Raw genomic sequence first — 22631 nt, 5'->3', positions numbered from 1 at the left:
AGGGGTCCCCGTATAACCAGCCCCCCCGCCCCACCCCAGAGGTGGCTGCATCTCAGTGCCGGGGGTGTGTGTGTCGGTGACTCTGGTCTCATCTCTGCAGGGAAGAACCCGCCTGAACCCCAGTTGAGGGCCAATCCGGACCCGCCCCCAGAGCCACTGGATGCAGTGACCAATCAGCACATGCTGTTTACTCCCACACTCCCCTGGGGGCACCCAGAGGCCAATCACATCGAGGCGGAACCGTGTGGCCCAGCCAATCGGAACACAGCATTTAGCAGCAATTCAGTGCAGTGGGCGGGAGCAGCCAATCAGGCGTCGTCTGTTGCCGAGCTTTCCAATTGGTTCTCACCCTTGCCTGAAGCAGCCAATCAGGCAGCACGGCTGTCAGAAGCAGCCAATCCAGCATCGCCCCTGTCTGAGGGGTCTCATTGGGCACCCCCTTTGCCCACATTGGCCAATCAGACATCAACCGCACACAAGGCGTCCAATCGGGCGTCGCCTCTGCTCTGGGCCGCCCAAAAGGAACGTGGGGATTGGGCGGCGGAGCAAAAGATTGTGGGTAACAAGGGCGTGGCCAATGGCGGGTGTCGGGGGCGGGGCGGGCGTGCCGTGCCCAGGCAGGTGGTGGCATACCTGGGCGAGGGGAGCCAGCCAATCAGGATCACCCTACTGCAGTCCAGCTTCTAGCCCATTGGCTGAGAGGCAGGGTCAAGTCCCACCCCCTCCACCACGCCCCCTGGGGGGACTTTGGGGGGGTTCAGAGGTTTGGGGTCCCTGCCCCCCCCAGCCCTGCCGGTGCCCCTCACTCCCAACCCGCAGCCCCTGCTTGCCCGGCCCTGGGCTCCCCCCCAACACCCACCCTGCTGAAGCTGACAGTGAGGGTGGGGTCTCATGAGCACCCAGAGGGGGGATTTATGGGGACACCTGATCCTCCCCCACCCTCGTGGGACTCTGTGTGGGGGCATCGGGGGGAGGGAGAGCCCTTCAAATGGCCCCATCCCCGCAGGCAGCTCCCAGCCTGGCCCCCTCCCCTGTTACCCCCTTTTCCTGCCTGCTGGTGTCTCCGGGGCTCCCCTGGGGAGGGGTCCGGGAGTTGGGGAGAGCTCGCCAGGGCCTGGCCGGGGGTTTGTACCGGGCACTGGCGGCAGGAGACGCTGCAGGCTGTACGGGGAAGTGGTCACTAAGGGGGGGCTGTGGAATTAGTCCCCTGCTTTAGAAAGGTGGTGATGGGGGGGGGGGGAACGGCCCGGGTTAGAGTTCGGTTCTGCCCCAAGGGAGGCAGCTGCAGGAAGCCGGACGGCAGAGGCGGGGCCAGGGGGGCTTGTTAAGTGGGGGCTGCTGGAAGAGGGGGAGACTCTTGAACTGGGGGAAAAGAGGTGGTGGGGGGCACCGGGCGTAGGCTGGGCCCTGGGGTAACGTTGGGTTCTCTGAGCTAACCGGACGGTTCTTACCCCCCCACCCGGTGTGCATGTCCCTGGGTGGGGCACGGCTCCCGTTGGGGGACACGGCTCTCTGAGGTGCCCAGCGCAGGTGGATTGGCATGAAGCCGGGGGGCTGAAGGCTCCGAGGTTCGGTCCCAGGAGGCGGGGGGCAGGGCTGGGCTAGCAGGGGCTGCGGGTCGGGAGTGAGGGGCGCTGGCAGAGCTGGTGGGGGGGAGGGCTGGGGTAGCAGCGTAACAGGAGGGTTATTGAGCATCTGAACAGGACTTTGGACCCAGAGATTTAACAAACTGTCCCAACGCATCTGGAGACAGAGACCCGGAGACGTGATAAAACGCGGCAGCCCCCGCGCCCCACCCCAGAGGGGCCGCGTCCTGGCGAGGGGTCCCGGGATACCCAGCCCCCACCCTCCACCCCAGAGGGATCGCGTCCTGGCGAGGGGTCCCGGGATACCCAGCCCCCACCCTCCACCCCAGAGGGGCCGCGTCCTGGTGAGGGGTCCCGGGATACCCAGTCCCCACCCTCCACCCCAGAGGGGCCGCGTCCTGGCAAGGGGTCCCGGGATACCCAGCCCCCATCCTCCACCCCAGACGGGCCGCGTCCTGGTGAGGGGTCCCGGGATACCCAGTCCCCACCCTCCACCCCAGAGGGGCCGCGTCCTGGTGAGGGGTCCCGGGATACCCAGTCCCCACCCTCCACCCCAGACGGGCCGCGTCCTGGTGAGGGGTCCTGGGATACCCAGCCCCCACCCTCCACCCCAGAGGGGCCGCGTCCTGGTGAGGGGTCCCGGGATACCCAGCCCCTGCGCCAGGGCCAGCTCCAGGGGGTTTGCTGCCCCAAGTAGCCAAAAAAACAAAAAAAAAAAAAGCCGTGATCGTGATCTGCAGCAGGTCCTTCGCTCCGAGCGGGAGTGAGGGACCCGCCGCTGAATTGCCGCCGAATACCTGAAAGTGCCGCCCCAAGCCCCTGCTCGCTAAGCTGGTGCCTGGAGCCGGCCCTGCCCCGCGCCCCACCCTAGCGGTGGCTGGGAGCTCAGCCTAGATTTAACCTGGCCCCTGTGGGGGTGCGTCGGGGGGTTTCTTCCTTCTGGGGTCTATTGCAGAGAAATGTAACCAATAAACCTCATTTATTTAACCCTCGTTTAACCCCTGAATCTCGGCCTCTTTATTCCGGAGACAAATGCCCATCACCCTTCCACATGGCTGGGTCAGAGCCAGCGCCTCCCAGAGGGGACAGGCCCCGGGCCCCATTCCCTGCCCCCCTGAGCCAGCCAGTCCCTGCCCTGGGGCCGGAGGGAGCCAGCGCCCCCCAGAGGGGACAGGTCCCGGGCCCCATTCCCTGCCCCCCTGAGCCAGCCAGTCCCCGCCCTGGGGCCAGGTGGGAGCCGGCGCCCCCCAGAGGGGACAGGCCCCCTGCCCCGCCCCCTCTCGGGACAGGACTACATTTCCCAGGATGCACCATTCCCCCCCTCCCAGCCCATGTGTCCTCGGGGCTGCAGCTTCCCCTTTTCCCGGCTCCGCTGCGGCGGGGGGCGCCCAGCACCATGGCCTCGGGGCTGCGGTACCCGGGCAAGGTTGCCATAGTGACGGGGGGCAGCCGGGGCATCGGGGAAGCCATCGTCAGGGAGTTCGGTGAGCGGGGGGGGGGCTGGGACCCCTGGGGGGCTTGGGGCGCTGCGGGGGGGGAGCAGGCGGTCCCGGGGGGAGCAGAGCCCTGCGGGGGTGGGGGGAGCTGGGGATCAGGGCATAGGTGGTTGGGGGGGGTCGGGATATTGCAGGATGTGGGGGTCGGAGAGTGGGGGGGGGGCTACAGGGCTGGGGTCCGGGGGGGGCGAGACTCCGGGGCTGGGCTCCGTCTTGGATCGTCCTGGACTTTGTCCCGTGTGTGTCCGGCCGGGCGTTCACGGACCCTGGGACTTGGGGGGTGGGGCGGGGCGGGGCGGGGAGTGAGATTTATGTGCCGTGCGATGTGTGGGGCTGGCCGGCAGGGGGCAGCAGAGACCTATCGTCTCCCCGCGGCACTGCTGCGGGGAAGCTCGCAGCGCTGGGGGGAGGGGGGAAGTTTCTGTCTGGGGACACTGCTGCGGGGAAGCTCGCAGCGCGGAGGGGGGGGTTACTGGCGCTGGTGTTTTATATGCTAACTTTATTCTCTCATACCCCTCCCCCATTGCACCCTGCTCTGTCCCCCCCCCCGGCCCCCTCTGTCCCCCCAGTTCGGCAGGGGACTCACGTGGTCTTCTGTGCCCCCGAAGCTGAAGGTGAGAAATCACCCCCCACTTTTCTGGGGACCCCCACGCCCCACGTTGGGAGCTCCGTGGCGGGAGTGCTGGGCAGGGGATGTGGGGTGCTGGTTGGGGGGTGGATATTTCTCTGAGCCCCCCAGATCTGCCCTACCCCTGTGATGGGTGAGCCCCCCCCCAGTGTCTGGGGTGTCCGGCTCCTCCCCACTCCTGGATACCCCCCGAGTTTGGCTGCCCCCTCCCTCCGCCTGCCCCCTCCTGGGATCCCCCCCCCCCAGTGTCCAGCCCCCGACCATCCCCCCTTTCCCTAGCAGGGGCCGCGGGGCGGGCGCTGGAGCAGGCGCTGCGGGACTCAGGGGGCCCCGGAGAGCCCCATTTCCAGCCCTGTGACGTCACCAGTGAACGGGACATCCAGGTGAGCAGGGGGGGATGGGGGGGATCTGTCCCAGCTGGGGGGAGGGGGCAGATGCTGCGGGGGGGGGGCTTTCTGTGGGGGGAGGGGCAGTGCCCGGGGGTGGAGGTTGTGGTCACCTCAGCTTGGTACCTAATGGGTCAAATTCCCCCCACCTCTGTCCTGCCCCCCAACACCCCTCCCCCTCCTCCTGCCCCCCCACTTCCCTCCTCCCCTATACCCACAACCCCCCTCCCCACACATGGTCCCCCACTCACAACCCCCCCCTTCTCCCCTCCAGGCGCTGATTGCGGTGACCCGTGAGCGTTACGGACGCATCGACTGCCTGGTGAACAACGCCGGACGCCGTGAGCTGCCCCGATCGTTAGGGGCGGGTGTGGGGGGTCCCTAGGCCCATCCTGGGATGGGGGGTGGAACCCCTGAGCTGGCAGCAGTTAGGGGCACATGGGCCCCGCTGCCCTGTTGGAAGGGGAAATGGAGATCCCCGGGTCTGAGCTTCGGGGGTGGGGGGTTCAGGGGCCTGCGTCCTGCTTTTCACACCCCCCTCCTCCCCAGATCCCCCCGAAGAGCAAATAGACGACATCACCTCCCAGCATTTCCGGGAACTTCTCGAGGTCAACCTGGTCGGCTACTTCCTGACAGCAAAAGTGAGAGACACCCCCCGCGCTCCACCCCAGAGCCAGCCGCAGGCCAGCGTGGAGGAGGGTCCCTGTATAACCACCCCCCGCGCTCCACCCCAGAGCCAGCCGCAGCCCAGCGTGGGGGAGGGTCCCCGTATAACCACCCCCCGCGCTCCACCCCAGAGCCAGCCGCAGCCCAGCGTGGGGGAGGGTCCCCGTATAACCACCCCCTGCGCTCCACCCCAGAGCCAGCCGCAGCCCAGCGTGGGGGAGGGTCCCCGTATACCCACCCCCCGCGCTTCACCCCAAAGCCAGCCACAGCCCAGCGTCGGGGAGGGTCCCTGTACAACCAGCCCCCGCCCCCGCCCCCAGAAGTGGCTGCATCTCCCCCACCTCCCTCTCATCTCTCCGGTGCAGTTCGCCCTGCCCTACCTACGGGAGACCCAGGGCAACGTTATCAACATCTCCAGTCTCGTTGGCATCATCGGACAGAGACAAGCTGTTCCCTACGTCGCCACCAAGGTACCGGCAGAATCAGGGAGAGAACCCAGGAGTCCTGGCTCCCAGCCCCCTCCCCCACAATAGCCCCCACTCCCCTCCCAGAACTGAGGACAGATCCCAGGAGTCCTGGCCCCAGCCCCACTGCTCTAACCACTAGACCCCACTCCCCTCCTAGAGCCAGGGAGAGAACCCAGGAGTCCTGGCCCCAGCCCCACCCCCCTGCTCTAACCACTAGACCCCACTCCCCTCCTAAAGCCAGGGAGAGAACCCAGGAGTCCTGGCTCCCAGCCCCCTCCCCCACAATAGCCCCCACTCCTCTCCCAGAACTGGGGACAGATCCCAGGAGTCCTGGCCCCAGCCCCACTCCCCCCTGCTCCAACCACTAGACCCCACTCCCCTCCCAGAGCCAGGGAGAGAACCCAGGAGTCCTGGCCCCAGCCCCACCGCCCAGTTTAACCACTAGACCCCACTCCCCTCCCAGAGCCGGGGAGAGAACCCAGGAGTCCTGTGCCTCTAGCCAATGCTGATCAGACGTTTGGGGGCTGGGTCTATTCCGAGTGACCTCCCTTCCCACCCCCGGGGCCTGGGGTTTTGGGGGGTGTATCTTGGGAGCCCCTCGATCCGGAGTCTGTCCCCAGGGCGCGGTGACGGCGATGACGAAGGCCATGGCGGTGGATGAGAGCAGATACGGGGTGCGAGTTAACAGGTATCTTATGAACCCCAACCCTCCCATGCACACACAACTTCAGGGTTGGGGGCACTGTTGTGGGGAAGCTCGCAGCACCCTGGGGGTGTCACAGGCTGGGGGGCACTGCTGCGGGGAAGCTCGCAGCATCCGGGACAGTCACTGCCTGGGGCACTGCTGCAGGGAAGCTCACAGCCCTGGTCTCTTAATCAGGAAGGGGTAAGAAAATTGAAGAGCCGGGTCGATACCAAATGATTGTGGTTCCTCCCCCCCAACCCAGTATCTCTCCTGGGAACATCTGGACCCCCATGTGGGCGGAGACAGCCGGGCAGACGCCCAATCCGGAGGCCACGATCCAGGCTGGGAAGGATGCCCAGGCAAGTGCATTATGGGAAAAGTGTGGGGGGAAGGGCTGGGGCAGGTGGAAAGGGGGCATCTGGGGGGGGGAGGAAACTGGGGAGCAGGCGGGGAGGGGCTGAGGGGACTTGAGGGGCTGGCATAGGTGGGGGCATAAGTGGGAGGGCAGAGGAGGGGGTTAGGCGGATGGGGCACTGGAGGGGCAGGGGGGATCTCAGTGGGGGGGGCAGGAGGGCAGGGGCAGTGGCTGATCTCTTCCCCCCCCCCCCCAGCTGGGCAGGCCGGAGGAGTGCGCCCTGGCAGCGATGTACCTGGCGGCCAATGGGGCACAGGAGGGATCTCAGTGGTAGGGCAGAGGAGGGGGGCAGGAGGGATCTGAGTGGGGGGGGATCTCAGTGGGGAGGGCAGGGGCAGTGGCTGATCTCTCCCCCCCCCCCCCCCAGCTGCTGGCGCGGATGGGCACGCCGGAGGAGTGCGCCCTGGCAGTGATGTACCTGGCGGCCGAGGGCACGTTCTGCACCGGGATCGACCTGCTGCTGAGTGGGGGGGCCGAGCTGGGTTATGGACCCAAGAGCCAGCTGGGCCCCAGCTAGGGGGCGGGGGGGGGGGGAGCCAGGACTCCTGGGTTCTCCCCCTGGCGCTGGCTGAGTTTGCCAGCGGGGCCCGTACCTCCCAATTATTCGCGTTCCAAATGCTTCACGGGGCCGAGCGTAAACGCTGCGGGTCGGCTCCCTCCCTCTGCGCCCACTAGGCTCCACTCCCCTCCCAAACCTGGGGAGAGAACCCAGGAGTCCTGCCCCCCAACTAGCCCCTCCAGACTGGCCCCCACTCCCCTCCAGAGGCTGAGGGTCTCTGTGGCTTTGGGTCCCTCCATAGGGGGGTTGAGCAGCGAGGGGGCACCCTAATCTCCGGGGGGGGGGGAGATCTGGGCAGTGATGGGGGGCCCAATCTCTGTGTGTGGGGCGGGGTCTAGGCACCAGCAGGGGACCCCAAGCTCACATGACTAATAGAGATGATTTGCAAACAAATATTGTTTCCGCTGATTTTTATTTGGGGGGTGGGGGGGGACGTGTCTCCTCACCGTCAGCTTCGCACGGCCGCGCCGGAGGAGCTGCCCGGGCTGGGCGCTGGCTCCTGCGAGCGGCGGCCCGACCTGCTGCCGCTTTCCCCGCCGCGGTTCCCGGCCCGGGCCCCGCCGGTGGCGCTCGGCGCCGCGGCCCTGTACCGGAGAGAAAGGGCGTCTCCGTGCAGGGCTGTAGCCAAGAGTTTGAAAAGAGCCGGCCGAGGCGCTGGCCGGCCCGTGAACGCTGCTTTTCAATCCGTTGTGGCAGCTCCCGAAGACGGGCCGAGAGCGAAGGTTGGGCCCATATTTAAAAAGGGGGACACAGGACGACCCGGGTCGTTATCGGTCTGACCTCGATCCCGGGCACGACGGGGGAGACGCTGAGACAGGACTCGATGAAGGGAGGGGAACGTAATTAACGCCGCGCGACTCGGGGTCTGGATAATTGAGCCTGTCGGACTAACTTGGGGGGATCCCCGCTTGATGCGTCCCAGGGTCCGAGTGGGAGCAGAGAGGTGGGTCGGCCTCTGGATCTGGCCCGGGGGCGAATCCTGCGCCCAGCTCTGGGGCCTGCAGTTCCAGGAGGATGCGGCGAAACGGCCGAGGGGCCGGAGAAGAGCCAGGGGGGCGACTGAGGGGTTAGAAAACCTGCCGGAGGGCGAGAGACGCCAGGAGCTCCAGCCGTGACGACTCGGGGGGGACTCGACCCCCGGCTCTAGGGACCGAATATTTCCACCCGGGCTCCTCAGGCGGGCGGAGGCAGGTCGAACCCGGCCCCCCGGCTGGATGTCGGAGCGAGACGAGCCCAGCCTGGGAAGGGGGCGCAGGTGGAGGGGAATTAACCCTCGGAGCGGCTGGCCAAGGGGGATTCTGGGGCGCTGGTTGTGGATGGGGTCCCCGGATACCCAGCCCCTGCACCCCACCCCAGAGGTGGCTGCATCTCCAGCCCCCTGCGGGCCGGCTGGGGAAGATAATCGCTCAGTAAGTTTATTACAGGTTCTGATCTCGGGGAGCCTGGGTCCCCGCGCTCGTTAGGGGAGGAGGCTGGGGGTTAATTGACACAGGCCCCCCGGGCAGTGGGTGGCTGATTATGTCCCCAGCCGCTGAGCACGGTAGGAGCTTCTCGGGGGGGGGGGGGCGGCTACATGTCACTGGGGGGGGGTCTCCCCACGCCGGCGTGGGGGGCTGTGGGCCTAGCCTGGGAAAGGGAAATCTCAGAGAGTCCAATGAGCCAGCAATGAGATCACCCTCCCCCCGCCCCCCAGATCCCGCGTAGCCCCCAGACTTGGGGAACAGCAGCCCCCTGCCCCCCCCCGCCTGGGGAATAGCAGCCCCCTGCCCCCCCCGCCTGGGGAATAGCAGCCCCCGGGGCCCCCAGCTCCCCCCTGCCCCCCAGCCTGGGGAATAGCAGCCCCCGGGGCCCCCAGCTCCCCCCTGCCCCCCAGCCTGGGGAATAGCAGCCCCCTGCCCCCCCCCGCCTGGGGAATAGCAGCCCCCGGGGCCCCCAGCTCCCCCCTGCCCCTCCCCCCTCGCCCCGGTGCCAGGCGGACCAGCCGGCGCTGGGTGAGGAGGCGGGGCGGGGCCAGCCCCACGCCTGGGGGGAGCTGCCCTTCCATTGGCTACAGCGGAGGGTGTGGGGGGCGGGAGCGGGTGTGATTGGACGCCCCCTCCCGCCCCCAAAAATAAGTAAGGGGGGGGGAACCGGGCGCCTCTGCAAAACCCGGGGGGGGGCGGCTCCCCCCGTCTCGCTGCCCCACCCCACCCGCGTCTCTTCCCGCCTCAGCCCCCCCCCGTGCAGGGACGGAACCTTCCACGCGCCGCCGGGGCCCGGCCCGGTCCCATTAACCCGCGCACCGGGCATGGCAGCGCCGGGGGTTCGAGCCCGGATCGGGGCCGCTGGGAGGGTGAGTCCGTCCCCCCCCCGGGTTCCCCCCTGCGGACCCCTGGGCCCCCCAGCCCTGCCCGCCGCCCCCGCCCCCCTGCCCTGCCGGTGCCCTGCAGCCCCCTGGGCTCCCCCGCCCTGCCGGTGCCCCTCACTCCCGACCCGCAGCCCCTGCCCCCCCCGCCCTGCCGGTGCCCCTCACTCCCGACCCGCAGCCCCTGCCCCCCCCGCCCTGCCGGTGCCCCTCACTCCCGACCCGCAGCCCCCTGGGCTCCCCCACCCTCACCTGAGCGACTCTCTCACCTTGAACGTTTTGTTTCCGCCTTTCAAGGACCGGGCGCGGGGAGGGCGAGCCGAGGGGGGGGGCCTGATTCCTTGGGGGGGGGGGATAGACGAGCCCTGGGGGCTGGGAGCGGCCCAGGGACCCCGGATGCGGCTTATCCACCCTCCCCCCGCTAGGGTGGGGCAGGCAGGGGAGAGTGATCTGGAGTTACCCCGTTTTCACTGTCCCGGGCTCGTCCGCGCCCTGCAGGCAGCGAGACCCGATGGACAGAGCCGGGGGGGGGGGGGGAGCCGGGTTTAGTTCTCGGCTTGGCCACCGGCAAGTCCCTGCCGTGCCTCAGTTTCCCCACCTGTACAATGGGAAGGGTGGTACGGCTGGGCTAGCAGGGGGTTGCGGGTCGGGAGTGAGGGGCACCGGCAGGGCGGGGCTGGCAGGGGCTGCGGGTCGGGAGTGAGGGGCACCAGCAGGGCTGGTGGGGGCCCAGGGCTGGGCTAGCAGGGGCTGCGGCTGTCAGGGGCACCAGAACCTCCCAGTGCACCGGCCTTGAGTCGGGGATGGGCTGGTTGGACACGCTGGTGATTCTCCCCCCCTCCCCCCCAATCGGCGCGTGGTCCGGGGAATATGGGATTCCCCAGGAGGCCTGGCCGCGGGCTGGCTGAGCGGGGGTGCAGGGCTCGTTGAGGCCATGGGCGTGCGGGCCGCTAACGGGGGCGGCTGCGGGGACGTGGCAAAGGGGTGAACGGAGCCCCACGCTCAGGCTCCAGGGCTGGAGTCTCTGGCTGGTGAAGGTCAGGAGGGAACAGGGAAGCGGGTCGTCCCCGAAAGGGCCACTAGGGGGCGCTGCTCGTAATCTCTGGCCAGGCAGCTGGGTGGCCCCTGGACTGAGCTAATAAGGCCGCTCCTGGGTGTTTCAGTGAGGTGCCCCTCACTCCCGACCCGCAGCCCCTGCCAGTGCCCCTCACTCCCGACCCGCAGCCCCTGCCGGTGCCCCTCACTCCCGACCCGCAGCCCCTGCTAGCCCAGCCCTGGCCCACCCCCAGCTCTGCTGGTGCCCCTCACTCCCAACCCGCAGCCCCTGCTGGCCCAGCCCTGCCGGTGCCCCTCACTCCCGACCCGCAGCCCCTGCTGGTGCCCCTCACTCCCGATCCGCAGCCCCTGCTAGCCCAGCCCTGCCCCCCCCCCAGCTCTGCCGGTGCCCCTCACTCCCAACCCGCAGCCCCTGCCGGTGCCCCTCACTCCCAACCCGCAGCCCCTGCTAGCCCAGCCCTGCCCCCCCCCAGCTCTGCCGGTGCCCCTCACTCCCGACCCGCAGCCCCTGCCAGTGCCCCTCACTCCCAACCCGCAGCCCCTGCCGGTGCCCCTCACTCCCGACCCGCAGCCCCTGCTAGCCCAGCCCTGGCCCCCCCCCAGCTCTGCTGGTGCCCCTCACTCCCAACCCGCAGCCCCTGCTGGCCCAGCCCTGCCCCCCCTAGCCCTGCCGGTGCCCCTCACTCCCGACCCGCAGCCCCCTGCTGGCCCAGCCCGGGGCTCCCCCCAGCCCTGCCGGTGCCCCTCACTCCCGACCCGCAGCCCCTGCTGGCCCAGGCCTGGGCTCCCCCCAAGCCCTGCCAGTGCCCCTCACTCTCTGGCTGCCCCGGAGAAGTGTGGGGCAGGGGCTGGGTGTGTCGGCAGCTCTGGGCCCCGCTCCCCTGGCTGCCCCATGGAGACGCGCTGGGGGCTGGCACGGAGCCAGGCCCTGGAGGTGCCTCTGGTGCCTGGCGGCTGCGGCTGGAGTCTACGGGCCGAGGGCACAGAGCTCTCGCCCTCCCCCGGGGCATGCTGGGAAAGGGGGTGTGTGTGACAGCTGGTGCCCCCGGCACCAGGCCGGGCAGGGCTGGGTGCAGCTGTAGAGGAGAGAGGGTGGCGCCCCCTAGTGCACGGCTGGGGAGAGGGTCTGTCTAGCTCAGGGAGCCCCCAGCCGTGCGTACCAGGCCCCGGCCCCTCTCTGAGCCGGGGAGAGAACCCAGGAGTCCTGACTCCCAGCACCCCCCAGCTCTAACCACTAGACCCTACTCCCCTCCCAGAGCCGGGGAGAGAACCCAGGAGTCCTGGCTCCCAGCACCCCCCAGCTCTAACCACTAGACCCTACTCCCCTCCCAGAGCCGGGGAGAGAACCCAGGAGTCCTGGCTCCCAGCACCCCCCCAGCTCTAACCACTAGACCCTACTCCCCTCCCAGAGCCGGGGAGAGAACCCAGGAGTCCTGGCTCCCAGCCCCCGCCCCCCCATATCTTTGTCCCTTTCCTCCCCTTTCTCCCCCAACCTTGCATGGAAATAAACTGACCCCCCCTCCCATGTTCCCATATCCCTACCCAGCCCCAGTGCTCCACTCCCACTACCGACCCCCCCACCCCCGACATGAACCCAGGCGTCCGGGTGGTGGAATTTACCAATTTATTACGATCCTACATGTTGGGGGGCTGGCTGGGCATCGGGGGAGCATGGGGGGGTGGTCCTGGCTGCAGACCCTGCTGTGGGGGGAGGGAATTTACCACTTTACCATAAACTCTGTGGTAGAGGCTTGGGGGCTGGGTCGTGAACCCAGGAGTCCGGGGTGGGGGAAGGAATTGATTGTGAACCCCCACACTGGAGGTTTGGGGGGGGGGTCGGCTGCAAACCCAGGAATCCGGGGGGGGGGGATCTACCAGGAACCCAGGCCTGTGATTCTGGGGGGTGGGGGCACTGACACTGAACCCAGGCGTCCGGGGCCGCGGGGGAGAAACTTACCGGGGACCCAGGCGTCCGGCTGGCTTACACCCCGGCACGTTGGGGGGCGAAGGCCCCGGGGTCTCTGCTGCGTGGCCCCCGGCTCCGTGTCTCCTGCCTGGAGGCCAGCGCGGCTCAGCGGGGAGCGAAGTCCAGGCGGGGGGGAGCGGGCGGGGGAGGGATGGACGCAGCTGATCCTGCTGGCGGGGGCAGGTTCCCACGCCTGGCGCTGCCAACTGCATCCCCAATGAGGGGCCCTTTGTGGGGGGCCTGGCACGGCGCCCGTGGTGCCCCCTGCCTGGGGGGGGGCAGGGTCCTTCCTCGGGAACCCCCTGCATGGAGCCGGGTTACACATTAACCCCCTGTTTGCTCAGATGGCGTGAAAGGGGGACAGGGGGCGATGGGGCGGGTGGGGGGGGTGCAGCAGGGGGCGCTGGGCTGCAGGGGGCCCAGCGGGGGGCACTAGGGGGCGCTGGGCTGCAGGGGGTCCAGCGGGGGGCGCTCTCCCCTGGCAGGCAGCGCTGACCCTAGGGGGTGCTGGGTTGCGGGGGGTCCAGCAGGGGGCGCTAGGGGGCGCTGGGCTGTGGGGAGTCCAGCAGGGGGTGCTCTCCCCCCACAGGCAGGGCCGGCCCCGGGGGGCGCTAGGGGGCGCTGGGCTGCAGGAGGCCGGGGGACCTCTCCGCGCTGCCCCCCGGGAAATGGGGGCTCCCCCCTGCCCCCCGCAGCCACTCGTCCGTCTGTCCCGCAGGTGTTGCCAGGTCGATTCTGTGCCGCCCTGGACCGGCTGCTGCCCGTCGGCCCCTGGAGACCCATCAGCACCTTCTTCAAGGTTAGTGCCGGCCCGGACGCCTGGGTTCTCTGTGTCTAGCAGTTAGGGTGTGGGGGCTGGGAGCCAGGACTCCTGGGTTCTCTCCTTGGCTCTCGGAGGGGAGTGGGGTCTAGTGGTTAGAGCAGGGGGGCTGGGAGCTAGGACACCTGGGTTCTCTGCCCAGCTCTGGGAAGGGAGTGGGGTCTAGTGGTCAGAGCAGGGGGGCTGAGAGCTAGGACTCCTGGGTTCTCTCCCTAGCTCTGGGGGGGGAGGGGAATCTAGTGGTTAGAGCAGGGAGGGTGGGCTGGGAGCCAGGATTCCTGGGTTCTCTCCCCAGCTCTGGGAGGGGAGGGGGGTCTAGTGGTTAGAGCGGGGAGGGGGTGGGCTGGGAGCCAGGACTCCTGGGTTCTCTCCCCAGCTCTGGGAAGGGAGGGGGGTCTAGTGGTAAGAGCCAGGGGCCAGGACGCCTGGGTTCTTTTCCAGGCCTCGGACCTGCGGGTGGAGTTGACCGATGAGCCGAAGCCCAAGCCGGAGGTGGGGCAGCTGCAGTTCGGGAAGCATTTCACCGACCACATGCTGACGGTGGAGTGGGACCGGGAGCGGGGCTGGGGCCAGCCCCACATCAAACCCTTCCAGCACCTGAGCCTGCACCCGGCCTCCTCCGCCCTGCACTACGCCGTGGAGGTGGGTGGGTGGGGGGGGGACGGGACGTTCCCGGCCCCTGCGATCCCAGGGGGGCAGCGTCCCAGCCCGGGCGAGGGGGCCGTGGATACCCAGCCCCCACCCCAGAGCCAGCCGCAGCCCAGCCCGACCGAGGGGGCCCTGGATAACCAGCCCCCACCCCAGAGCCAGCCGCAGCCCAGCCCGACCGAGGGGGCCCCGGATACCCAGCCCCCACCCCAGAGCCAGCCGCATCCCAGCCCGACCGAGGGGGCCGTGGATACCCAGCCCCCACCCCAGAGCCAGCCGCAGCCCAGCCCGACCGAGGGGGCCCCGGATAACCAGCCCCCACCCCAGAGCCAGCCGCAGCCCAGCCCGACCGAGGGGGCCGTGGATACCCAGCCCCCACCCCAGAGCCAGCCGCAGCCCAGCCCGACCGAGGGGGCCCTGGATAACCAGCCCCCCACCCCAGAGCCAGCCGCAGCCCAGCCCGACCGAGGGGGGCCCGGATAACCAGCCCCCACCCCAGAGCCAGCCGCAGCCCAGCCCGACCGAGGGGGCTGTGGATAACCAGCCCCCACCCCAGAGCCCTCCCCTGTGCGCCGGGCGAGTGGCCCCGGAGGCCCCCGAGGGCCACGTCCAGCCCCGCGCTGACGGCCCGGCTCTCCCCAGCTCTTCGAGGGGCTGAAGGCTTTCCGGGGCCAGGATCAGCGCGTCCGTCTCTTCCGGCCCCTGCTGAACATGGAGCGAATGTCCCGCTCGGCCGCCCGCGCCAGCCTGCCGGTGAGTGACCCCCCAGGCCTCCTGCGTGGGGCCCTGGGCCCCGCTGAGCGGCCCCCGGCCTCCAGTTCTCCCCTCCGCTCCCTGCTGGGGGATCCTCGGGGGGCTGGGAGCCAGGACACCTGGGTTCTCTGCCAGGCTCTGGGAAGGGAGTGGGGTCTAGTGGTTAGAGTGGGGGGGGTTGGGAGCCAGGATGCCTGGGTTCTATCTGTGGCTGCGGGAGGGGAATGGGGCCTGGTGGTTAAAGCGGGGGGGGGGCGGGGGGGCTGGGAGCCAGGGGGCCTGGGTTCTCTGCTAGGCTCTGGGAAGGGAGTGGGGTCTAGTGGTTAGAGTGGGGGGGGTTGGGAGCCAGGACGCCTGGGTTCTCTGCTAGGCTCTGGGAAGGGAGTGGGGTCTAGTGGTTAGAGTGGGGGGGTTGGGAGCCAGGACGCCTGGGTTCTATCAGTGGCCGCAGGAGGGGAGTGGGGCCTGGTGGTTAGAGCGGTGGTGGTGGTGGGGGTGGCTGGGAGCCAGGACTCCTGGGTTCTCTCCTGGCCCCGGGGCCTGCCCCCTCTCTCCAGCGCTGCCCCCTCTCCCCCAGCCCTTCGACCAGCTGCAGCTCCTGGAGTGCATCCGCCGGCTCGTGGCCGTGGACCAGGCCTGGGTGCCGCACTCGGACAGCGCCAGCCTCTACATCCGGCCGACCTTCATCGGCACCGAGGTGCGGAGCCGAGCCCCTGGGGCGCCCCCCGGCCCCCCCACCGCGGGCCTGGCTGGGGGGCCACGTCCCGCCTGCCTCTGACCTTGTGTCCCCCCGCGCCCCCGGCCTGTGTCCCTCCCCGCGCCCCCGGATCCGTCTCCCACCTCCTCCCACACCCCTGGATCTGTCTCCTGCCCCCCGGCTCCGTCCCCCGCCCACGTCCCCCCCCCGCGCCCCCGGATCCGTCCCCCCCCCCCCGTGCCTCTGGATCCGTCTCCCACCTCCTCGCTCTGTCTCCTGCTCCCTGGATCCGGCCCCGCCCACGCCCCCCCCCGACGCCCCTGGATCCGTCTCCCCCCTCCTCCCACACCCCTGGATCTGTCTCCTGCCCCCCGGCTCCGTCCCCCGCCCACGTCCCCCCTCCGCGCCCCCGGATCCGTCCCCCCCCTGTGCCTCTGGATCCGTCTCCCGCCTCCTCCCACACCCCTGGATCTGTCTCCTGCCCCCCGGATCCTTCTCCCGCCCACGTCCCCCCCCGCGCCCCCGGATCCGTCTCCCACCTCCTCCCACACCCCTGGATCCGTCTCCTGCCCCCTGGATCCATCTGCCGCCCCCCGGATCCGTCTCCTACCCGTGTCCCCCCCCCACCCCCCCAGATCCGTCCCTCCCCCGCGCCCCCGGATCCGTCTCCTACCCGTGTCCCCCTAATCTGCTCCTTCCCCTGCACCCCGACTCTGGGCTCCCCCAGCCTCGTGCTCCTTGACCTTCAGAAGCTCCCCCCCCCCGGTGTGGGGCGGGGCCGGGGGGAGCCGGGGTTCTGACGCTTTGCTCCCCCCCCGCAGCCGTCCCTGGGGGTGTCCCGCCCCGGCCAGGCCCTCCTCTTCGTCATCCTGTCGCCGGTGGGGGCCTACTTCTCCTCCGGCCCCATGGGCGCCGTGGGGCTGCTGGCCGAGCCGCGCTACGTCCGCGCCTGGATGGGGGGTGTCGGTGACTGCAAGATGGGGGGGTGAGTGTGAGCTTCCGGGCCCCCGCCTGCCGCTAGGGGGCTGTGCCCCCCCCCAGCCGTGCCCCCCGGCCGTGTCCCCTCCCCGCCTGCCGCTAGGGGGCCGTGCCCCCCGGCCGTGTCTCCTCCCCCGCCTGCCACTAGGGGGCCGTGCCCCCCCCAGCCGTGTCCCCTCCCCCTGCCTGCCACTAGGGGGCAGTGCCCCCCCGGCCGGGTCCCCTCCCCCCGCCTGCCGCTAGGGGGCGCTGCCCCCCCCCCGGCCATGTCCCCCTCCCCCGCCTGCTGCTAGGGGTCGCTGCCCCCCCCGGCCGTGTCCCCTCCCCCCGCCTGCCACTAGGGGGCAGTGCCCCCCCCGGCCGTGTCCCCTCCCCGCCTGCCACTAGGGGGAGCTGCCCCCTCCCCCGGCCGTGTCCCCTCCCCTGCCTGCCGCTAGGGGGAGCTGCCCTCCCCCCGGCCGTGTCCCCCTCCCCCGCCTGCCGCTAGGGGGAGCTGCCCCCCCCGGCCGTGTCCCCTCCCCCCGCCTGCCACTAGGGGGCAGTGCCCCCCCCGGCCGTGTCCCCTCCCCGCCTGCCACTAGGGGGAGCTGCCCCCTCCCCCGGCCATGTCCCCTCCCCCGCCTGCCACTAGGGGGAGCTGCCCCCCCCGGCCGTGTCCCCCTCCCCCGCCTGCTGCTAGGGGGAGCTGCCCCCCCCCGCCGGGCCCCCTCCCCCGCCTGCCGCTAGGGGGCAGTGCCCGCTCCCCCGCTGTGTCCCCTCCCCCCGCCTGCCACTAGGGGGCGCTGCCCCTCCCCCCGCCTGCCACTAGGGGGCGCTGCCCCTCCCCCCGCCTGCCACTAGGGGGCGCTGTTCTCCCCCCCCGCCGTGCCCCCCTCTCTGAGGGTGCCGCCCCCTGCGTCCCCAGGAACTACGCCCCCACCATCCTGGTGCAGGACGAGGCGCTGCGGGCCGGGTGCCAGCAGGCGCTGTGGCTCTACGGGGACGATCACCAGATCACCGAGGTCGGCACCATGAACATCTTCCTCTTCTGGACGGACCCGCAGGGGGGTGAGAGCCAGAGCCTCCTGCCCCGCCCCGGGGGGGTCCCCGAGTGCCCCGTGCCCCCTCCCCCCGCCCCGGGGGGTCCTCCTATACCCCTCCCCCGCCCCGGGGGGTCCTCCTATACCCCTCCCCCGCCCCAGGGGGGTCCCTGTACCCCTCCCCCACCCCGGGGGGGTCCCCGAGTGCCCCATGCCCCCTCCCCCCGCCCCAGGGGTCCCTGTACCCCTCCCCCACCCCGGGGGGGTCCCCGAGTGCCCCGTGCCCCATCCCCCCGCCCCGGGGCTCCCTGTACCCCTCCCCCACTCTGGGGGGTCCCCGAGTGCCCCGTGCCCCATCCCCCCCGCCCCGGGGGTCCCTGTACCCCTCCCCTGCCCCAGGGGGTCCTCCTATACCCCTCCCCCGCCCCGGGGGTCCCTGTACCCCTCCCCTGCCCCGGGGAGTCCATCTATATCCATCCCCCCGAGGGGTCTTCGACTGCCTTGCGCCCCATCCCAGGGGGGTCCCTCTCTGCCCATCCTCCAGCCATGGGGGTCCGGAGTGCCCTGCTCCCCATCGCAGGGAGGGTCCCGAGTGCCCTGGCTCCATCCCGGGGGTCCCCCTATAACCAGCCTCCATCCTGGGGGGCCCCCTGTACCCATCCCCCACATCCTGCCCCACAGGGGTCCCCGAGTGCCCCACTCCATGTCCCGTCCCAGGGGGGTCCCCATATACCCATCCCCCATGCCTGCCCTAGAGGGGTCCCCGTGTACCCAGCCCCCCCGCCCCGGAGGGGCCGTGTCCTGGTGCAGGGCGAGGGGTCCCCGTGTACCCAGCCCCCCCGCCCCAGAGGGGCCGTGTCCTGGTGCAGGGCGAGGGGTCCCCGTGTACCCAGCCCCCCCGCCCCAGAGGGGCCGTGTCCTGGTGCAGGGCGAGGGGTCCCCATGTACCCAGCCCCCCCGCCCCAGAGGGGCCGTGTCCTGATGCAGGGCGAGGGGTCCCCGTGTACCCAGCCCCCCCGCCCCAGAGGGGCTGTGTCCTGGTGCAGGGCGAGGGGTCCCCGTGTACCCAGCCCCCGCGTCCCACCCCAGAGGGGCCGTGTCCTGGTGCAGGGCGAGGGGTCCCCGTGTACCCAGCCCCCCTGCCCCAGAGGGGCTGCGTCCTGGCACTGGCCCGGGCCGGGCTGGGGCCGCGTGTGACGGGGTTTTTCTTTTCCAGAACTAGAGCTGGTGACCCCCCCACTGAACGGCATCATCCTGCCCGGGGTGACCCGGCAGAGCCTGCTGGACTTGGGGCGCAAGTGGGTGAGTGGGGGGTCGGATCCGGGGGGGGAGGGGGGCTTCTCCTTTCTCCCACTCGCAGACTGGGGACGGGGGGGCTCCCCCATCAGCTAGGAGCCGGCGGCGCGACAGGCCCGGGCCCTGGGGGTCGCTGAGCCCCCCCCACACGAGCTCTGCCCCAGCGATTCCCGGGGGGGCCACTCTTTGGCCACTGTGATTCGGGGAGCCGAGGGGGGGGGACGGTGGAGGAGGGGGAAGCTGGGAAAATCTGAGGGGCTGGTTTGCGGCCAAGGGGGGCCCGTGAGGAGCTTGGGGGCTGGAGCAGAGTGGGAGGGGGGCTGGGGAACCCGCACTTGGGCAGACCCCTGCCAGGGCTGGGCGAGGGTTTGGGGGGCCCGGGCGACCCCTTGGGCGCCTTCAGCGTGGTGGGGGTTAATTCTGCCCCTGCCCCAGGGGGGAGCTGGTCAGTTTGCTCCTGGGGGTGACCCCAGCTCCCCCGCCCGGCACCAGGGGGCTCTGTCCCCTGCCCCCCCTGGCCTTGCCCCATCTCCCCCGCCCGGCACCAGGGGGCTCTGTCCCCTGCCCCCCACCCCCGGCCTTGCCCCATCTCCCCCGTCCGGCACCAGGGGGCTCTGTCCCCTGCCCCCCCCGGCCTTGCCCCAGCTCCCCCGCCCGGCACCAGGGGGCTCTGTCCCCTGCCCCCCACCCCCGGCCTTGCCCCATCTCCCCCGCCCGGCACCAGGGGGCTCTGTCCCCTGCCCCCCCTGGCCTTGCCCCATCTACCCCGCCCGGCACCAGGGGGCTCTGTCCCCTGCCCCCCACCCCCGGCCTTGCCCCATCTCCCCCGCCCGGCACCAGGGGGCTCTGTCCCCTGCCCCCCAGCCCCGGCCTTGCCCCATGTCGCCCGCCTGGCACCAGGGGGCTCTGTCCCCTGCCCCCCCTGGCCTTGCCCCATCTCCCCCGCCCGGCACCAGGGGGCTCTGTCCCCTGCCCCCCACCCCCGGCCTTGCCCCATCTACCCCGCCCGGCACCAGGGGGCTCTGTCCCCTGCCCCCCACCCCCGGCCGTGCCCCATCTCCCCAGCCCGGCACCAGGGGGCTCTGTCCCCTGCCCCCCACCCCCGGCCTTGCCCCATCTCCCCCGCCCGGCACCAGGGGGCTCTGTCCCCTGCCCCCCACCCCCGGCCTTGCCCCATCTCCCCCGCCCGGCACCAGGGGGCTCTGTCCCCGGCCCCCCCCCCCGGCCTTGCCCCCGCGCCCCCGCCCGGCACCAGGGGGCTCTGTCCCCTGCCCCCCACCCCCGGCCTTGCCCCATCTCCCCCGCCCGGCACCAGGGGGCTCTGTCCCCTGCCCCCCACCCCCGGCCTTGCCCCATGTCCCCCGCCTGGCACCAGGGGGCTCTGTCCCCTGCCCCCCACCCCCGGCCTTGCCCCATCTCCCCCGCCCGGCACCAGGGGGCTCTGTCCCCTGCCCCCACCCCCGGCCTTGCCCCATGTCCCCCGCCTGGCACCAGGGGGCTCTGTCCCCTGCCCCCCACCCCCGGCCTTGCCCCATCTCCCCCGCCTGGCACCAGGGGGCTCTGTCCCCTGCCCCCCACCCCCAGCCTTGCCCCATCTCCCCCGCCTGGCACCAGGGGGCGCCGCCTCCGTCCCCCTGACCCTCCCGTCCCCCGCAGGGCGAGTTCAAGGTGTCGGAGCGCAGCATCACCATGGCCGACCTCCTCCGGGGGCTGCGGGAGAAGCGGGTCCGGGAGGTGTTCGGCTCGGGCACCGCCTGCGTCGTCTCGCCCGTGAGCCACATCCTGTACCAGGGCCAGGTGGGACGCCGGGGTGACGGGGCCGCCGGGGGGGCCGGGGGGGGCCAGGCTGGGGGGAGCCGGGTCTGATGGGGGGTGGGGGGGGCTGGATCTGATGGGGGGCGGGGGGGACCAGGCTGAGAGAGCCAGATCCGATGCGGGGGGAGGAACCGGGCTGGGAGCAGCCGGATCCGATGGGGGGGAGACTGGGCTGGGGGGAGCCGGATCCGATGTGGGGGGGGACCGGGCTGGGTGGAGCTGGATCCGATGGGGGGTGGGGACCGGGCTGGGGGGAGCCGGATCTGATGCAGGGTGGGCTGGACAAGGCGGGGGGGGGCGCCGGATCTGATGGAGGCGGGGACCAGGCTGGGTGGAGCCGGATCCGATGCGGGAGGAGACCGGGCTGGGGGGAGCCAGGTCCGATGGGGGGGGGACCGGGCTGGGGGGAGCCAGGTCCGATGGGGGGGGGACCGGGCTGGGGGGAGCTGGAGCCGATGTGGGGGGTGGAGACCGAGCGGGGGGGAGCCGGATCTGATGGGGGGGGAGACCGAGCTGGGGGGAGCCGGATCTGATGGGGGGGGAGACCGAGCTGGGGGGAGCTGGAGCCGATGGGGGGGTGGAGACCGAGCTGGGGGGAGCTGGATCCGATGGGGGGGTGGAGACCGAGCTGGGGGGAGCCAGGTCCGATGGGGGGGGAGACCGAGCTGGGGGGAGCTGGAGCCGATGGGAGGCGGGGGGGCCGGATCTGATGGGGGGGGGAGACCGGGCTGGGGGGAGCCGGATCCGATGGGGGGGTGGACCGGGCTGGGGGGAGCCGGATCCGATGGGGGGGGGGGGACCGGGCTGGGGGGAGCTGGAGCCGATGGGGGGGGGGACCGGGCTGGGGGGAGCCAGCTCCGATGGGGTCTCGTCTCCTTCCAGAACTATCCCATCCCCACCATGGAGAACGGCCCCGACCTGGCCAAGCGGTTCCTGAAGGAGCTGACGGACATCCAGGTACCGGCCGGGGGGGCGGGGTTAGTGCTGGGGGCGGGGGGAGGAACATTGCTGGGGGGGCAGTGGGGAGGGGGTCAGAGCCCTGGGGTGGCGTTTTAGGTGTATGGAAAAGATCCTGCCCAGGGCAGGATCCCCTCTAGGGGGCGCCGGCTCCCCCCCTGCTCTGACCCTCCCCCCCCGTCTGTCTGTCTGTCTCCTTGCAGTACGGCCGTGTGCCCAGCGACTGGGTGTTGCCCGTCTGAGCCGGACCGGACCCTGCCCCCCCCTTTTTTGGGGGGGGCTTTGGCTTTAACACTCCCCCAAAGCAACCCCCCAGCTGGCCCTCGTGCTCCCCCCCCCCTCAGCCCATGGCCCCCGTCCTGGCTGGCCCCCGACTGACCCGGCTCCCGCTCTGACCCCCCCCCCCCCCCGACTGACCCAGCTCCCCTGGGGCAGAACCAACCCCGCCCCGGGAGGAACCAGCCGCCCAAAGATTGCAGCCGCCTGGCCCCCCCTTCGATGCACGGGACAGCCCCCCCCTTCCAAAGTGCAATAGAGAGAGAGTCCCCCCTGGGATTCCCCGGTGCCCCCTCCCCTCCCCCCCGGGATCCCCTCTGCCCGGTGCCCGCCTGGGATTCCCCGGTGCCCCCCTCCCCCCTGGGATCCCCTCTGCCTGGTGCCCTCGTCCCCTCCCCCTCCGGGATCCCCTCTGCCCGGTGCCCGCATCCCCTGCGCCCCGACTCCCCTCTCCCCCGTGCCCCTGTCCCGTCCCTGTGCCCCCATCCCCTCCGGATCGGGACGGGGTCACCCCACCCCGCCAGCACCAGCGTAGCCGAGCCACTGCTGAGCGCCCGGGAGCAGTGCATTGTGGGAGACCGGATCGACCAGTTGCAATGCCTTCTGGGTAAACTATCCCATCGTGCAAATCCCGCACACACACCGCGCCGCACCCAGCAGCTGGAGGGTGGGCTGAGACCGCCCGAGCTAACCCGCCTCCACTGCACCCGTTCTGGGCTCCCCCGGGCTCTCAGGCCGGGCCGTGTCCCTGGTGCCAGGCCGACGGGCACCCCCCTGCTGCCCGCAGGGGAGCGAGATGCCGGGCGCTGACCCAAAAAGCTTTTCTATTAAACCAAATGAAACCAACCGGCTGGGTCCGGAGTCTGTGTTGGGGGATGGGGGACAGCGGGTGCTACAGGAGTCATCCCCCTCCCCCCCCCGACTGAGATCAGGGCCCCGTCGCGCCGGGCGCTGCACAGAATCCCCCCCCCCCGCACTGACTGAGGTCAGGGCCCCGTTGCGCCGGGCACTGCACAGAACCCCCCCCCCCCACTGACTGAGATCAGGGCCCCGTCGCGCCGGGCGCTGCATGGACCCCACCCCCGAAACCTCCCCCCGACTGAGATCAGGGCCCCGTC

General features: G+C 71.3%; 3 protein-coding genes and 1 long non-coding RNA gene across 4 annotated transcripts in view; 3 read left to right on the top strand and 1 right to left on the bottom strand.

Annotated features, from left to right (window-relative positions):
- The window catches only part of PLEKHA4 (pleckstrin homology domain containing A4), a 30539-nt gene extending 28255 nt beyond the window's left edge, over positions 1-2284 (top strand). Inside the window, exon 21 of the mRNA XM_044988356.1 lies at positions 101-2284. Within this exon, the coding sequence (XP_044844291.1) occupies positions 101-687 (587 nt within the window). The 3' untranslated portion in view covers positions 688-2284. The remainder of the gene's footprint in view (positions 1-100) is intronic.
- Positions 2285-2919: 635 nt separating this feature from the next.
- On the top strand, positions 2920-7280 carry HSD17B14 (hydroxysteroid 17-beta dehydrogenase 14). Its single transcript, XM_044989097.1, has 9 exons — positions 2920-3070; positions 3652-3696; positions 3993-4093; positions 4371-4437; positions 4646-4737; positions 5128-5232; positions 5850-5917; positions 6177-6273; positions 6697-7280. The coding sequence occupies exons 1-9, from the start codon at positions 2983-2985 to the stop codon at positions 6844-6846; spliced, it is 813 nt and encodes a 270-aa protein (XP_044845032.1). The 5' UTR covers positions 2920-2982; the 3' UTR covers positions 6847-7280.
- Positions 7281-7283: 3 nt separating this feature from the next.
- LOC123350481 lies at positions 7284-12375 on the bottom strand. Its single transcript, XR_006573770.1, has 2 exons — positions 12246-12375; positions 7284-7472 (listed from the first exon to the last, which is right to left on the bottom strand). It is a non-coding gene; the product is annotated as an uncharacterized LOC123350481 (long non-coding RNA).
- BCAT2 (branched chain amino acid transaminase 2) lies at positions 8903-22359 on the top strand. The gene is made up of 11 exons (XM_044989096.1): positions 8903-9220; positions 12973-13053; positions 13516-13716; positions 14365-14475; positions 15053-15172; positions 15994-16157; positions 17055-17197; positions 18386-18471; positions 20122-20262; positions 21163-21237; positions 21441-22359. The coding sequence occupies exons 1-11, from the start codon at positions 9176-9178 to the stop codon at positions 21477-21479; spliced, it is 1206 nt and encodes a 401-aa protein (XP_044845031.1). The 5' UTR covers positions 8903-9175; the 3' UTR covers positions 21480-22359.
- Positions 22360-22631: the final 272 nt, after the last annotated feature.

Source organism: Mauremys mutica, chromosome 15, assembly GCF_020497125.1.
Source record: "Mauremys mutica isolate MM-2020 ecotype Southern chromosome 15, ASM2049712v1, whole genome shotgun sequence".
Taxonomy (NCBI): Eukaryota; Metazoa; Chordata; order Testudines; family Geoemydidae; genus Mauremys; species Mauremys mutica.
The sequence above is the reverse complement of the archived record's forward strand: the minus strand, read 5'-3'. Positions and strand labels throughout refer to the sequence as shown.

What these genes read in the sequence shown, in the direction of transcription:
- BCAT2 (XM_044989096.1), top strand. Translation starts at nt 9,176, where the DNA reads ATGGCAGCGCCGGGGGTTCGAGCCCGGATCGGGGCCGCTGGGAGG. An exon ending in CCCTGCACTACGCCGTGGAG is followed by an intron (nt 13,717 to 14,364) that starts GTGGGTGGGTGG and finishes GGCTCTCCCCAG; the next exon opens with CTCTTCGAGGGGCTGAAGGC. An exon ending in AGGAGCTGACGGACATCCAG is followed by an intron (nt 21,238 to 21,440) that starts GTACCGGCCGGG and finishes GTCTCCTTGCAG; the next exon opens with TACGGCCGTGTGCCCAGCGA.
- HSD17B14 (XM_044989097.1), top strand. Translation starts at nt 2,983, where the DNA reads ATGGCCTCGGGGCTGCGGTACCCGGGCAAGGTTGCCATAGTGACGGGG. An exon ending in CTGTGCCCCCGAAGCTGAAG is followed by an intron (nt 3,697 to 3,992) that starts GTGAGAAATCAC and finishes TTTCCCTAGCAG; the next exon opens with GGGCCGCGGGGCGGGCGCTG. An exon ending in TTCCCTACGTCGCCACCAAG is followed by an intron (nt 5,233 to 5,849) that starts GTACCGGCAGAA and finishes GTCTGTCCCCAG; the next exon opens with GGCGCGGTGACGGCGATGAC.